The following is a 16,419-nucleotide window of genomic DNA, read 5'->3' as shown; positions in this document are numbered from 1 at the left end:
GATCGATCCAGAGCACCTCTGTGCTTTCTGGAATAGCCTGGATCGATCGGCTGATCGATCCAGGGCTTATCGCGCACAAACAGCAGCTCCCAATCGATCCACTGATCGATTGGGACCTCTGGATCGATCCACGGATCGATCCAAAGGGGTTCTGTTCACGGGGACTCACCCGATCGATCAGCTGATCGATTGGGCATGATCCAATCGATCGGCTGATCGATCCAAATCTGCTGGATCGATCGGCTGATCATCCAGATCTGCTGGATCAATCCGCCGATCAATCCAGATCTGTTGGATCAATCCAGACTTGGTTTTTGCCCAAAAGCAAGTCCAAAGCCCCCTAAACCAACATCCAGTCAACCATGACTTGTTGGTACATAAAACCTAGCATCCGGTCACCCTTGACCAGCTAGGACTTTCTCACCAAGTGTCTGGTCAATCCCTTTGACCCACTTGGACTTTTCTCCATCGTGCCAAGTATCTGGTCACTTCCTTGACCTACTTGGACTTTTCCTCATCGTGCCAAGTATCCGGTCAATCCCTTTGACCTACTTGGACTTTCACCAGATGTCTGGTCAACCTTGACCCATCTGGATTTCCCCGTGCCTGGCTTCACTCACCAGGACTTCCCTTCTGTCTAGCTTCACTCACTAGGTCTTTCACCTAGCTTCACTCACTAGGATTTTCTATCTGCCTAGCTTCACTCACTAGGTCTTTCACCTGGCTCTACTCACCAGGATTTTCCTTCTACCTAACATCCCAGTTAGGACTTCTCAGTCAAGTATCTGGTCAACCTTGACCTACTTGACTCTTCTTCAATCTACCTGATCAGACCCTGATCAGAGGGAAATTGCACCAAACAATCTCCCCAAATAAACAACTGCACCTGCACTTGTCCATATCATCGAAGTCTTGTATTGTCAAATATTGAAACTCAAACCAAGACTCAAGCCTGGTCAACCAGGTCAACTTTGACCTGAGGGATATTGCACCAATAATAATAAAACATTATTAAAGTAGAAAGTTTACCTGTGTTCCTATTTATTTATTCATATCAACATTCTTTAGATTTGTTTATTAAATTAAGGTTGAATTTTCATATAATCTAATTGAGATATTCATTATTTTCTCTATAAATAAAATATATTATTTTTACTATTAATCATCGATTTAGTACTTTAGAATCGAAGAGTCATTGGCTATTCTATGGAACCCTGAAGTCATTATTCAAAGAGTCATCACGACAATCTGTCAATCATTGAAGCTTGGAGTTCCTTCCTAAACAACCCTTAGTTAAGCTTTCTTTTCTCTCTATTTCCATTTTTGAGTTATAGATTGTTGTATTTCATATCGGTTGATTGTAACTAGACCTGACCTTGGGCTGGGTCAATGGGTCGAACCATAACCTGCCCGACAAGATGTCGGGCTGGTTACGATTCCAGACCCCCAAAAATCGATGAACCGCTAGTTAACTGATGGTTTGGTCCGCCGATTCAATTTTTTTTATATGCATCCATTGGATCCGCCCTCGCCATTGGAACCGCCTAGCCCGGAGTGGGGTGGATGGGGATAATTTTTTTTGGAAATATTTTTTTTCAATAGTTAAGATAATTTGATCATTTTTTTTTATCAATGACTATAATTTAGTGTCCGTTACTATCCAAATACACATTTCCATACACATTTTCTTTACTCTTATTATCAATTTCACATTCTCTACACGTTTGTGACTCTAAGTCTCCATTTCTATGCACTTTCGTCTTCAACTTTCAACTACAATGGAAGGAGGCCATGGAGGTGGATGTTTATCATCTCGATCTCGGAAGGGAAAGGAAATAATAAATCCACACGAGAACCCCAACATTCAAGCCGTTGATAATGAGACCGAATACTTTCTGACACACGAAACATAAGAAAGTACTGATGCAATTACTTCTAAGATTTGAAAAATTCCTCTAAAAATTCTATTTTTACTAAACATTTTGAGAATGTCATACATTCATCGGGAGATTTGCATGCAAAATGTAAACATTGCATTGTTTCCTAAAATTCTATGCTAGACACAACTATGAGTCGTTGAAACGACACGTAAAATCGAAACACCTGACAAAATACATAGGACTTGACTATTCTCAAATATAATTATTTAAATTTTTTTAACTAACGGTAGTACTAATTCTGATAATAAATTAAGAGCATCATTAACTAAATTTATTTCCATAGAATATTTTCTTTTAGTCTTGGATCTAAATGCACATTGAAAGATTTTTGTAAAGAATTTTTTAATCTATGTGCTAAACGTGTTTCTAGGACTACATTTACTCATATAATTAAAAAATTAATAAAATAAGGAAAAAAAGAATTTAATTGATGAATTTAGTAAATTAAATAATAAATTTTTTTTTATGTTATGATATTTGGAATAATTATTGATAAACACATTCCTATATAGGTGTGACATGTCATTGGATCTATAACTTTTGGAACATTAAAAAAAAATTGTTAGCTTATAGAGTTTTTTATGAATCACATACTGCTTATAGCATCACACAATTATTATGTTTACTTTTAGAATAATATGACTTAACTCATAAAATATTTTCAATATTATTAAATAATATTAGTTTTAATACCGCTTGTATAGAAGATTTAAAATTTATGATCACAAGAAAAAAGTTAGACAGAGGCCGAAGCATATCTCAACAAAAACCTCTCAACGCTCAAGCCAAACCTTAAAGGAGAAAATCAGAAATAAGCGATATTGAATAGAATAACGTAGAATAACATACTTTTCAATGTTGACATTATTAACTTATATGAAAAGAGTGGTAAAAACTATCATGCCTTTTTCCCAAAAGATGCCCTTGTATTAGAGGATGCATCCACTTATAATCGGCATCTTTCAGCTCAAATTTAAACTCTTAAAGCCTCTGGCTTCCCAGCATACTCAGGCAAGCAAAATAGCTCGTAGCTATAATGTTTGGTATGCTTCAGTACTCGGGCGATGTGCAACCTTGGAAAATGATATGATGCTCAACAACATAATCTTCTTACCTTGGTGTTCAACCTTTTATTTCTTTTTAGAAAAAGTATAGTGCTCCACATCATCAATGAAGAAGTGGGTGTTCGACATTATTGCACTAGTAATGGTTCATTAAGGAGTGGGCCCAATCTTTGGTAAGACTATTAGACAGGGTGCTTGGCAATATTACATATAAAAGGAAAAAATAGGTCCCACCTTTACTGCATGCATGGAGTGCTCAACTTATGAATACATGAGGTGGGCCATTTGGAACGGGTATTGTGCCTTTTATTAATGAACACATTTAGGATCTCATGATTCTATTGCTTCAACATTCATATTATTTTCTATTTCCACCTCATTTGTTGCCTCCCATAGTGGCCTTCAAATCCGTCACTTTGACGTCTGACTGCTTCAAGGCCTGGATAATGTTCCCCGCTAATTGCTCGCAACGTGCAACCTATGCGTATGATGATCTCCTCACCAGTCACGCCGCTGTCGACCTAGTGCTTCGCACACTTGGAAGTGCGAGCCCCATTTCTCCAACACTTTGTTGCAACTTAGTGATGTGGATGACGATGTCGGCGATCAATGATGCCTTGTCCGTCTTCAAGATGTTGGGCACCACCTCCCACAACACGTAGGATCAGAGAATGAGCTTCTTATGCCTTTGCCACCTTGGCACCCTCTTGATTAGGTTGCTCTTGCTCGGGCTCGATCTCAGGCAGACGTATATCGCCTGCAACGCACTCAGGCTCAGACAATAGTTAGGCGTCTGCAACCCACTTGAGGTTAGGTGTGCTGACATTATGTCCACCGTATCATTTGAAAAGCAGTATTTTTTCTCATCTTCATTAATAATTTCAACATTTGGAATGATCTTCACATCATGAGGGTTTCATATTTCTTTTTTCAAATGCCAAGTATCAAAGTCAGAAGCATCAACGTTGTCCCATTGTGCATTAGCATCAATGACCCCGAGTAAAAGTTCATCGCGATAAGGGCTTGGCAGAGGTAGCGGTGACCATGGAGAATGAGAGAGATCTTCAACATGGATGAAAATAGCAACAATCATGGTCAAGAGCAACAACTCCATACTCTCCAACCATATCATATTTTTGGAAAATATCAAATCCAACAAAATTAGTGGCAAAGCGATCAGAATGTTACATGTTGCAGAAGAGGCGACAATTACATCAGCACACGAACAGTCATGGTGAAGAAGAAGAGCAACTGGCATCCAACATTGAGGATGCCGACGGAGACCACTAGGGAGAGCCATCATCGATCAACCAGGCAGAGGGGATAGCGGTTCCAGCTGCCCCCAAACAGTTCCTAGAGGAGGCGATGGTTACAGTCATGGAGAAAGAGAGGAGCGACCTCATGCAAGACTTTGAGATCACGTTAAGTTTTGATTTTCCCATCCATCTAGTGAGGTATGAGGCCACCCTTCTCCCTTCATCTTAATGTCAATGTCTTATCTCTAGTTTCCCATAGACGACGTCAATTATGATATAACAAAATTTGAAAGCTCTCAACTAAGTACTACGGGTATATTGATGTTTAAATGTTATGTCTGTACATTGTATCAAAATAAAAGGTTTTTCTGCCCAAAGTCAACAAGAGCAAAAAAAAATAATAAAAATGTAGTAGATGAAATGTATGAAAAGTGAGCATGAGAATGAACATTTACCTCCCCTTCTTAATTATAATCTTTCTTTTAAAGTTATTACTATGTAACAACACCCTTTATAACATTAATATTCTCCTTTTGTAACGGTCGTAAACCATCATTATTATTTTTCAATGGTCACTTGAAATCTCCACCTATAATAGCCATTATCAATTGTTTTTATTGTCCCCAAACCAAACAAAATCTATGCTTATCTTACTATTCTGCTCCGCACGGCCGCACCCTCCTAACTCCCGAACACTCTCTAAGTTTAGACATACTTTTCGTGCATCTTATGGTTTTGTCACCGATTCTTGAGAATATTCAGATTCGAAATCCAATTCCAAGTACCTTCTGACTCCAACTCTTACTCCACTTTCCGAGCACCTTATAATTCTGAACACAATCTCTTGAACATTATATGACTTTGATTTCACTTCCTAGGTGCTACCTTACAAGACCTCACCATCAAATACAATCTCCTTCCTTGCAGGATTAATCTAGCAAATTAATCTATCACAATCGCATATTATTATAAAATATCAATATATATTTGGTAATTTTTTTTGTTCTTAATTTATCTACTTGGTAAATTCGAGGGTAAATCTCTTAAATATTTTCCCTTAATGAAATTTATATCTACTCTTCTTAATTGTTCATTTGAATGTTTTACCATTATATTATACATATTATTTAGTAGCAATCTTATTTTTTTATTATTAAAATCTTTTTTTTAATTTAAAAATATCTTTATTCTAATATTATTATAGTAATTTTAACTATATATTTTGATCAAAATTATTATAATAATATTAGAGTAAAGTTAAAATTATTTTATTTTATATTATAATAATTTTGACCAAACTATTATAGTAATAAAATTTGAACAAGACTAGTTTTACGATGAAAAATAACATAAAATATATATTTTAAAGATAAATCTTTATGTTTTATATATAAATTGACTATAGGAGTTCAACCTAACAAGTGACCTACTTAGCTTTGTAAATAGGGGTGAGCATTCGATTAATTCGGTCCATAAATTAATCGAATTAACCGAAAATCGATTTAGTGTTGGCTAATCGAATCAAATCAAAATTTTACTAAAATTGAATTAACCGAATTAGTTATTTCAATTAACACCGAATTAACTAAATCGGTTTAAAATAACAATAAAAAGAATTTATTCAAAATTAATATCAAATTAACCGAATGCTCATCCTTATTTACAATTAGGGATATCTTGACTTTGGTAAAAATAAAAAGTATTAAAGTAAAAAAGTTTACATGTCTTCATATTTATTTATTCTTATCAAGATTCTTTAGATGTGTTTATTAAATTCAGGTTAAATTTTCATCTAATCCAATTGAGATATTCATTATTATCTCTGTAAATAAAATATATTATTTTACTATTAATCATCGATTTAGTACTTTAGAATCGAATTATTTAATTAATGAAAGAGAAAATTAAATGAACTTTTTTAAAATAATAAAACTATTTTTGCTAATCATGTTTTTATTAATTTAAATAATTAAACACACAGTCGCCGGTTTACAAATACACAAAACAAAAATAATTATTAATTATACCATGATTTAAAAATAATTATAATTTATTTAATATTTCTTGTCCTCTTCTTCGTTGAAGTTCCGAAGGATGAGGCGAACGCCGTTCGATGGGCGGAGAGACAGCATGATCCGCGGCGAGTGGGAGTACGCCGGCGACACCGACCACGCGAACCTTCGCAGCACGAGGCTGAGCACGATCTTGAACTCCATCGCCGTCAGGTTCCTCCCAACGCAGATTCTGCCCCCGAACCCGAAGGGCAGGAACCCCATCCTGTGTCGACACCCACCGCGCTCCGCCGCCGCCGACGCCACCTCCCCTGACCACCTCTCTGGCCGGAACTCGTTCGCGTCGTCCCCCCAGAGCGCCTTGTCGTGGTGCATCCCCACCACGTCCACCCACATGTTTGTCCCCTCCGGGATCGCCACCTCCCCCACCTGCACCTCCGCCCGAGCTTGCCTCTGCGCGTTGGGCGCCGGCGAGTACAATCTCAGCACCTCGTTCCAAACCCATCCCATCTGCATACGTTCGCCCCAAATTCTTAAAAATTTGATATTTTTTTTCCATCAATCGTTTAAAAATTCTATTTTTTTTAATTAAAAAAACTGACCTTGGTGAGCTTAGAGAGCGCGGCGGAGTCGAGCGCCGCCGTCTCTGTTTCTCCGGTGACCTCCATGACCTCTTTCCGCAGCGCCGACTGCCACTCAGGGTGGAGCCCCAGCAACAGTAGAGTCCACGTCAGCGCCAGCGCCGTCGTCTCGTGCCCGCCGAAGAAGAATGTCTTGCACTCGTCCACCAGCTCGCGCGTCGTCAGCTCGCGGCCCTGCTTCAGCAGCAGCCCGAGCAGATCCTCCTGATCGCCGTCATTACGCGATTTCTGGCACTTCCTGGCGTCGATGATGGCGTAGAGCAAGCGGTCGATCTCCTTCCCCAGCCGCCACGCCTCGTACGACTTGGCCGCCGTGAAGAGGTCGCCGAAGGGCACGCCGACGAGGCGGTTCGTCCGGAACAGCATCGCCTGCATCCGCCGCAGCTTCTCGAACACCTTCTTCCCCTTCTCCTCGCTCATTCCGAAGCTCGCCTTCGCGATGATCTCCGCCGCGTTCTCCGTGATGTCCTTCTCCACGTCCATATCCGGGAGTCCAGCCGCCACCCTCCCGCTCCACTCCCTCAACATCTTCTCCGTCGTCTCCGCCATCAAGATTGTCATACTCTGCACCATCGCTAATTAACATCGAACAGAGCTACAAACAAGAAGATTAACTGATTAATCGGTGATCGATTACATTGAGATTGGTGACGGAGAACGCCGGCGAGATGATATGGCGGTGGCGTGCCCAGTCATCGCCGTCGACCATGACAAGGCTATTGCCGAACATGGGCTTCCGGTCGCGCTTGAACACGTTGGGCTTCCCCCATTTCTTGCTCATGGCGCCGGCGGTGGCCTGCCGAAGGAACTCCGGGTCGGCGACGTACAAGAACGGCTCTGTTCCGAGCCAGTAGACGAACACCTTCCCGTAAGTTTTGCTCCACCGGTGGAAGTATGGGAACACGGAAGAGTGTATATCGTGAGAGACTGCGGCTCCGCCGCCGGCCGGAGAAGCTGGCGGCACTGGTTCTTGTTCTCTCTTCCTACTCATCTCCATCAAGTTTCCTAGAGGGAAAACGGGAAGGGGTCCGTGGAGGCCGCTCTGCCTCAGGCGGCGCCGGCGCCGGAGCGGTGACAGCCAGAAGATGAAGACGGCTCCGACGAGGAAGAGGAGCAGGCCGGCTCCCTTGATTGCCATGCTCAATCCGTGACCCATGCACAACGTCATCGACAAGTTCAAGGATCGCCAACTAGCTCCGATGAATATAACGAGGGATCTGAGCTGCCTTCCTTTGACTTTTATAGCACGAGGAGAGTTCCGCGCACCACTTCGGTCAAACCTACTCGACGATTAACTGTTGACTTTTAGAACGTCAACGGGAGGGATGTGATCGGCGTCTAGATTGTTCAGACTGAACCGATCGGAGTTTGTGGCTCGTTTGCAAAGTCACGCAAAGCTCCCCGTCCAACCGTCCGATCAACTAGGATCTGAATCGGACGGTGAAAAGGAACACGGGCTCAGTGTCGACCGAACCGGGAGGTCGAGTTCAACTTTCAAGATATCGTGGCCGTGAGATCTTTCCGGCACGTGCAATCTTCCGGCTAAATGCCTAAATCTTTGTCTAAAATCTATAGCTGCCGAATGGAGGCGGCCCCCACCACGGAAAAGGAGGACCGGGGACCACCCGCTCGTGTTGGTGCTCAATTGCACGTTGCACCAGTAGCTGAGATTGTGAGAGAAATATATATACACATATATAATAGATTTTTTTTTATTTATTTTATATTTTACTCCCTCCCACCAATGACTATCATATTGGATTTCAAAAAACAACACAATTATGTTTTTCGATTTAAAAAACAGTATGACTGTAGCGTTGATTTTAACATTTTAAAGTGGTATTAGTTTTGAAATGCAAGAATTCCAAATTTTAAATGCGTCCTCAATTGCCATGTAAGATATAAAACTTTTTTTTTTTTTAATTTCGTAAGAGAAGTTAAACACGGCACTGAATTCTTCTCAAGATATGGATAAAGAGACAGAATCATAGTGTTCAGTACCTACCCATATTAAAGTATCTTCGCACGCAAAAAGTCAACATCTTAAAATAGAACACAATCAACCAGGATGCAATCATTGATCTTAATATTTTTTTTGTCCGATTAATTTATTAAATCATAATTATTTTTGTTCCGGATACAAATATTAACTTGTATTGAAGTGATGAAGAAAAGGAAGGTAGATGCCATTTCAGTTCACTATAAAGGGGGAGGGCCTTTGGCATTTCACCATTCACAACTCTTCTTCTATTTCTTTATCTTCTTTTATCTTCATCGTGTCATCCCAACGGTTCGATTCTCGATCCAGACTATCCATTCCACCTAGCTTGCTCTGCTCAAGCTTAAAGAGGAGGAACAAGAAAAATAGAGAATACAGAACCTTTATTCCTTAAGTTATCCAAAATGTTGACTTCCATATTCTATCTCTCAATATTCATGATAACAACAATCAAAACAGATGAGAGAAGTACGATCGCTAAACTCATTCAGACTCCTTCCTTCCTTCCTAAAAGATGCACATTTAGTTCACAACATACCGTCGTTCTTGGACAGATAACAATCCTAGTTTGTTGTCTCCCAATCAATTGTTCTATAACTTCTCATCTCATAAGTAGCAAACCGATGCCCGTGACGATAATCGTCGACGGGAATCCAAATTTCAAGTGCATCAGAAAAGAGAGATTGTAGCCAAAAGATTGAGAACGGCGAGCCTGCTCGCATACTATCAAATTGGCAGCGGATCCAAGAAGTGATAAATTCCCGGCGACTGTGCTTACCCATGCCAACATCAGCCATGCCCTGGTCTCTTCAGCTGGAGAAATTTCTGCAGCAGAAGCAGCCACCCGAGCTCCAAGCAACAGAACTGGAGCAAGCACATACAGTTTGGTATTAGTTACATGTTCATTGACACTTGCGAGCAAGCAAATTGAGACAATGCCACAATTCTTATCGAAATTAATATGGAAGTATGTTGACACTGTCCTAATGTTTGCTAAGGATCAGCATTCAAGTTTTTAGAAATTCATGTATTCCATGGCTCGAGATTCATTTTATAGTAAAGAGATGGGGTATCGGAGAGAGGTATTAGCATGGGAAAGAAACTTCATGAAAATAAACTTTTGGGGGAATGTGACAGCAAGTTTTCAGTTTGTGTATAATCAACTACACATGATAGAAAATGACAGATCTGAACCTAGATATTTTGGAGTGTCATTAGGAAGTTAAATAAACCAAAAGTTCATGAACAAATTTGATGTTTAATTTAGCAAGGACTTGTTTATGTTAATTCAATACATATAAAGTCAATTAAATAAACAAGTTTAAATAACTTGTTAAACCAAATGAAAAAACTTGAACATATTTATGTTCAGCTACGATCAAATAAGTTTTAATTGAGAGCTCGATAACATGTAAACGAACCAAGCTCAAGCTTGTAATAAAGAAACCAAGTCAAACTTGAACAATCATTTCTTTGGCTTGTTTTATTTTAGATTCGACTTGGCTCAGTTGCCTTATCAAACAACCTTGAACACCATAAAGCTTGATTCGGCTTATCTTGTTTACAACACAAAGTGTCATTATTTGAAATCTAATTTATTGCTTAAGAAGATGTGGTTTGCGACGAAGTGGATATTTGCAAAAGGTGGCAAGCATGAGTTTAGTGAGTACAACAACAACCACCAACCTTATCTCATTAGGTGGGATCGACTATATGGATCCTTTTATGTCATTAGGTTCTATCCTACTATATCATCATCTATATTTAAATAAAATTTATCTTATTTTATTGTTGCTAACTAAGTCTTTTTTGATCTTCTTCTTTCTCGTTTAATATGCGTGTTTATCATAGTTTCACATCGTTTACTTGGAACATTTATTGGTCATCTAAATATATGCCTCACCATCTTAAACGTGTCTCTCAAAGTTTTTCCTCAATAGATGCAATTCCGACTTTTTTTTTCAATGATCTCATTTCTTATTATGTCCATCCTTATATGTCTACATATCCACCTTAAAATCCTCATCTCTACAACTCTCATCTTCTACTCATGTGCTCGAATCATAGCCCAATATTCAACTCCATATAACATAGCAGGTCTAACTGTGATTTTGTAGAACTTTCCTTTAACTTTTAGAGGTACTTTACAATTACATAAAACACCTGACGCTCTTCTCCATTTCAACCATCTTGCTTGTATTCTATGTAAGATATTGGTCTCAATTCCTCCATCGTTTTGCAAAAATGATCCTAAATATTTAAAACTCTCAGTTTAAGGCAACTCGTCATCTCCTATATTAATAATTATCTAATTAGTCTAATTTGTTAAACTTAAATTTCATATATTTTGTCTTTATTCCACTCAGCCTAAAATATTTTTCTTTTAGTCTTTATCTCTAAGATTCTAGTTTAGCATTTACTCCATCATATGTTTCATCTATCAAAACAATATCATTTGCAAACAACACGCACCACAGTAGTGTGTGTTGAATGTGCAGTGAGTTCGTCTATAATTAGTGTAAACTTAGAGTTGATCCTTCATGTAACCATATTTTTATTCGAAATGGTTCAGTTACTCTGCGTGAAGTTTTTTACTCTGGTCGTTACATCCTCATATATATCCTTAATTAGTTCAATATATGTTACGCTAACATTTCTCTTTTCTATAATTCTCCATATAATTTTTCTTGGAAGTCTATCATAAGTTTTTTTAAGTCAATGAATATCATGCGTAAATCTTGTTTTTGCTCCCGATATTTTTCCAATTCTCCATATAGCTTCGATTGTTGACCTTCCAGGCATAAACCTGAAGGATCGAGAAAGATGCGATAGAGGGGGGTGAATATGACAGGTTAACTTTTTTTTAAGTGTTGAAACAAGAGTAGTGCAACGGAAAATAAAGAACAAGTTTTGGTTACTTGGTTCGGAGCTTAGGTCGACTCCTACTCCAAGGCCCGCGATCTTTAATCGCACCGTTGGGCAATCCACTAAAACTTTTCTTTCCGAAACCTTCGAAAAGAAACAATTCATACAGATTGAATATAAAATAGTAACAGACTACTATCTTATTTGAATTTAAGTACAATGCAAGTTAAAATAAAGTATACCGAAAAAGAGTATAGATGAAGATCGTCAACGTTTTGTCAGAGTAGTAGCTTGCTTGAAGATGTCTTGCTGAGTAATAGCATGAACAGAGCTTTTGCACAGAGGTGAACCAAAAACTTGATACCTGCCTCGAACCTCGAGCTCCTCTTTTAGAAGCATGGTTCGGTCGACTGACAAACCCATCAATCAACTGATCCATTCGGTCGACCGAACCTTCTATCGATAGACTGAATCCTGTACTTTCCTTCTTTGCTGAGATCCGATCCTTGTGCATTATGAGCTTTAATGGTTCGGTCGACCAATCACCTTGTTCGGTCGACCGAACAGTGAACTTTCCCTATTCGCCGAGATTCACACTTAATACATCATTAATGAGGTGATTGTTCGGTCAACCGATCCCTCGGTTTGGTCGACCGATCAACCTGGTTTCCTTCTTTACTTCGATTTGATCTGATTTGCGCTCAGTGCCCTATCATCAAGGTTCGGTCGACCGATTTGCTGGTTCGATCGACCGATCAGGTTTCTGATCGAACTCTGCTTTGGTCTGATCTCTAATCTGAGTCAACCTGATTCGATCGATCGATCCCTAGATTCGATCAACCGATAAGGTCGGTTCCGGCAAAATAGAGTTAAACAAAATATGTTTATGCAAAACAAAGGTTAGCACAGTATGACTAGTAAGATGCATGAATAATAGTTGACAGTAGAACTGTCTTGATCTCAACTTGGAAACCTTATCGGTTTCTTTAGTTGGATCATCGACCTAGGGTTTGTCCCTTCTAGAACACGACCTCACCGTCGCTCCTCTTTAGTTGCTTATCTCAACTTACCTGTCAAACATTTGGTCCTCCAAACCTGTTTGGACTTTCTCTACTCAGTGTCTGATCGCCTGATCCACTAAGACTTTTCCTGTAATACTATATTAGCCAGCAATAATAATAGTAATACAGAATACTATGGTAAAACTAAACTTCAATCAGAAACTATCCGATCAACCTTGCTTGGAGTTCACTCTTATAAGATTTCTCGTTACCTAAGGTTACCTCTCCCTAGGATTTTCTCCATCTAGCTTCACTCACTAGAACCTAAAGTTATCTCCCTCTAGGGTTTTCTCTACCTGGCTTCACTCACCAGGACCTAAAGTTACCATCCCCTAAGGTTTTCTCCACTTGACTTCACTCACCAAGACTCAACATTGGATCGGCCCACCAAGGATTCAATATCGGATCCTCCAGACCTATCGAATCCTTCTACCTGACTTCCACGATCTATCTAGATTTCCCTTGCCTAGCCGCAACTAGGCCTTCCCTTGCCTAACTGTAGTTAGGACTAGTCACTCGGTACTTCTCACCTTTGCCTAGTCAGGACTAGGGCTTCCCTTGATCAAATTCTATTAAACATATTTGTCAAACATTAAAACCTTAGATGTCGATTGCGCGAACAAAACCCAAATTGATTTTCGATCACTGTGCTCTCCTTCCTTAATCTTTTTTATATTACTCTTTTCCAAAGTTTCATGGTATGACTCATTAGTTTAATACCCCAATAGTTTGCGCAATTTTGTGCGCCTCCCTTATTCTTATATAAGGGAACTAGAGTATTTACCCTTCATTGATTAGATATTAAATATTTTTTCATTTTTAATATCATGTTAAATAAATTTGCAAGTCATTCAATACTTTATTTCCCTAGGCACTTCCATACCTCTATCGAAATATCATCTGGTCCAACAACTTTTCCTTGAGTTTAGCAAGTAAGTCGAATAAACACTTTCTGCCAACTCAGATATTGATTATTATAATGAAATAGAAACTAAGTAAATACTGTGCATCAAACTTTGATCCTCAACCTCTAATTTTCTATTATGTAACATCAAGGTGGTCTTAGAATTGAAGTTCACTTACCGGTTGGTACGTTGGAGGCAACATTAGAGAGAAAAAGAATAACAAAAGCTAGCACTGCAGTCCCACTGGCAGTATCAATGCGTGCGTAGGGTTCCATTAAATCCCACAAAGCACTCGGTATGCCAGTTTTGTTAAAGCCGTCAACCGTGATGAACATCCCACAGAAGAATATCAATAATGAATACGAAACCTGGTTAACAATCACCAACATTATTACCCAATTCAAACTCATAGTCATACACTTCTTTGTAGATGAAAAGAATGTTGTTTGCAGCAAAATAATGAACCGAATTCATCTTCAACTACGCAAAGCACAAGGTTTACTTTTAATATGAATGTCAAATGCAAGCAAGTTGATTACCTTCTCGAGACAAGGTCGAGCATCCTTGAAGTCCAGTACAATGAGAGCAAGAGCAGCACTTATTGCCGACCACGACATATTTACCCCCATCAGAAGGGAAACAAGCATTCCTATAGTCACAAGATAGACTAACCAATTCCATAGGAGTACCTTCCATCTCTCAATTGTAGCTTCCTTGTCCTCGGACGAGTAGAATAGAATTTCATCCTTCATCCCTTTCATTGAATTACCACTTCTTGAGTAACTCATTGAAGCTTGAGCTTCCTCATTGAATCCATTTAGTGGCATTGTTAACTCAGCTTTGCTGCTCGAGACAGAATGCGAGTAAGATTCGGTCGAAATTCTTCGATTCCTCAAAGTCTCGACATGAGCAAAATTGGCATCGACTGATGAGCAGGGAACCATGGAATCCCAATCTTTGTGTGACATTGTTGCCGGTGAAAACCGGTGGTGAGATGCGACATACTGATCCCCTATGCCAGCCACTGCAGCGACAGAGGCTACCTCGACATCCTTCTCGTCGGACAACTTCTTCCAGTAGTAAATTAGAAGAATGGCGGCATTGAGAAACACCCCAAGAAGCATGGGGGGAAGGACGCCCAGCAGGAATTTGCCAAAGGAAATCTTGCTTTGGACGGCTATGACCAAATTCTGCGGGTTACCGATGGGAGTAGCGGAAGAACCGATATTGGCGCTGGAAGCTAGGGCTAGAAGGAAGGGCTGCGGGGGCAGGTTATGCTGCCGCGCGATCTTGAGGATGAACTCGGTGAGGACGACGCAGCAGGTGTCGTTGGTGAAGAGGGCGCTGGAGAGGGCTGAGATCAGGCAGACTCGGAAGAGCAAGTCCTTGCCGCCTCGGCTCTTCCAGGAGAGCAGCTTCCCCAAATACTTGAACATGTCGGCTCTTTCAAGGAAGACGCTGACGACCATGGTGCCGAAGAGCAGGCCGAGAATGGGGAGGTCGATGGCGTCGTAAGCTTCCTCGGGGGAGATGACCCGGAACATGACCATCAGCATGGCGCCGAGGAGGGATCCGGCGGTCCGGCCAATAGGCAGGAAAGGCACCGCCGGGAAGACGGCCAAGATCCAGAAGATCCCAAAAGCTAGGGATCCCAAAACTACCATTACAGTGGGAGCCAACGCCATCTTCGATATCTTTTAGAAGATGACAAAAACAACGAAAAGATCCAAAAATGCGAGTTTTATTTCAAGACCTACAAGAGATCGTGCGCATCTACAAACGAGTTCTTCGAAATCTCGTCGCCATCGCACAACAACTGAAGAATCCCTGCTGCTGCTTCCTTGATCCTCAGCAGAGCAAAGCAACAAATTCGATCTTTGTCGACGGATTGAGTGAGTCAGTGGGGGTGGGGGAGAAATGAATCGTGCAATCAATAGCACAGAAAAGGAACGAGTTGCTGGCCGTCTCCTGGCCATGGCGTCGTCTCTGGTCGCTGGCAAATGCCCCACATGACTCAATGAGATGCTCCAGAGTCCACACAGGAACTGGATCTGCGTCGGCCATCATTTCACGAGACTGATAGCAATTATTGATCGAACAATCATGATTATTATTATTATTATTTTTTAGTTGGCGCAAGATATTTCGTTTGCGCTGATTAATCTGGAAGATATGTATCGAGCTCCGCATAAAAATAATCCTCTGGTTCGTAAAGACGGGACGGAATGTGATGGTAAACGGTAAAGTGTATTTTCTAAATAATCACTCCATGCTGTGTGCACCATTTTTCAGAGGAAGAGGTGAAAAGAGCGCTCTTTCATATGCACCCTAATAAGGCTCCTAGACCAGATTGAATGTTTGCATTGTTTTATCAAAAATCCTAGAACTGGAAAGGGATACCACACGTGCAGAACTCAAATTCCTAAATGAGGGGTGAACCAATGATAGAATGGAGCGATACCATTGTTACATTAATATCAAAGATGGACAACCCTATGCTGATGAAAGAATTTTAGGCAATAAGTCTGTGCCCAGTTATTTACAAGATAGTGGCTAAAGTGCTCACTAACCACCTCCACCTCACTTTAGAATAGATCATTAATGATTTGTAGAGCATTTTTATACCAAGCAGGCTAATCAGTGATAACATCATGTTGGATTTTGAGTGTATTCATT

General features: G+C 40.1%; 2 protein-coding genes and 1 long non-coding RNA gene across 3 annotated transcripts; 1 reads left to right on the top strand and 2 right to left on the bottom strand.

Moving 5' to 3' along the window:
* The first annotated feature begins 3,661 nt into the window (after positions 1 to 3,661).
* LOC122042207 lies at positions 3,662 to 6,481 on the top strand. The gene is made up of 3 exons (XR_006129182.1): positions 3,662 to 3,813; positions 3,947 to 4,458; positions 6,346 to 6,481. It is a non-coding gene; the product is annotated as an uncharacterized LOC122042207 (long non-coding RNA).
* On the bottom strand, positions 6,212 to 8,130 carry LOC122042205 (cytokinin hydroxylase-like). The gene is made up of 3 exons (XM_042602207.1): positions 7,551 to 8,130; positions 6,875 to 7,477; positions 6,212 to 6,782 (listed from the first exon to the last, which is right to left on the bottom strand). Exons 1-3 carry the CDS (start codon positions 8,079 to 8,081, stop codon positions 6,315 to 6,317), a joined length of 1,602 nt encoding a protein of 533 aa, XP_042458141.1. The 5' UTR covers positions 8,082 to 8,130; the 3' UTR covers positions 6,212 to 6,314.
* Positions 8,131 to 9,278: 1,148 nt separating this feature from the next.
* Positions 9,279 to 15,807, bottom strand: LOC122042206 (silicon efflux transporter LSI2-like). Its single transcript, XM_042602208.1, has 3 exons — positions 14,283 to 15,807; positions 13,922 to 14,111; positions 9,279 to 9,776 (listed from the first exon to the last, which is right to left on the bottom strand). The coding sequence occupies exons 1-3, from the start codon at positions 15,426 to 15,428 to the stop codon at positions 9,514 to 9,516; spliced, it is 1,599 nt and encodes a 532-aa protein (XP_042458142.1). The 5' UTR covers positions 15,429 to 15,807; the 3' UTR covers positions 9,279 to 9,513.
* Between the last annotated feature and the right edge of the window lie 612 nt (positions 15,808 to 16,419).

This window comes from Zingiber officinale, chromosome 2A, assembly GCF_018446385.1.
Source record: "Zingiber officinale cultivar Zhangliang chromosome 2A, Zo_v1.1, whole genome shotgun sequence".
Taxonomy (NCBI): Eukaryota; Viridiplantae; Streptophyta; class Magnoliopsida; order Zingiberales; family Zingiberaceae; genus Zingiber; species Zingiber officinale.
The sequence above is the reverse complement of the archived record's forward strand: the minus strand, read 5'-3'. Positions and strand labels throughout refer to the sequence as shown.

Bases quoted from the DNA above. Each gene is read 5' to 3' on its own strand.
- LOC122042205 (XM_042602207.1), bottom strand. From the start codon at position 8,081: ATGACGTTGTGCATGGGTCACGGATTGAGCATGGCAATCAAGGGAGCC. The intron at 7,478-7,550 runs GTAATCGATCAC...GCGATGGTGCAG, and splicing joins TCTCCGTCACCAATCTCAAT to AGTATGACAATCTTGATGGC. The intron at 6,783-6,874 runs GTCAGTTTTTTT...GAACGTATGCAG, and splicing joins CGCTCTCTAAGCTCACCAAG to ATGGGATGGGTTTGGAACGA.
- LOC122042206 (XM_042602208.1), bottom strand. From the start codon at position 15,428: ATGGCGTTGGCTCCCACTGTAATGGTAGTTTTGGGATCCCTAGCTTTT. The intron at 14,112-14,282 runs GTAATCAACTTG...ATTGTTAACCAG, and splicing joins CTCGACCTTGTCTCGAGAAG to GTTTCGTATTCATTATTGAT. The intron at 9,777-13,921 runs GTAAGTGAACTT...TGCTTGCTCCAG, and splicing joins TGCCTCCAACGTACCAACCG to TTCTGTTGCTTGGAGCTCGG.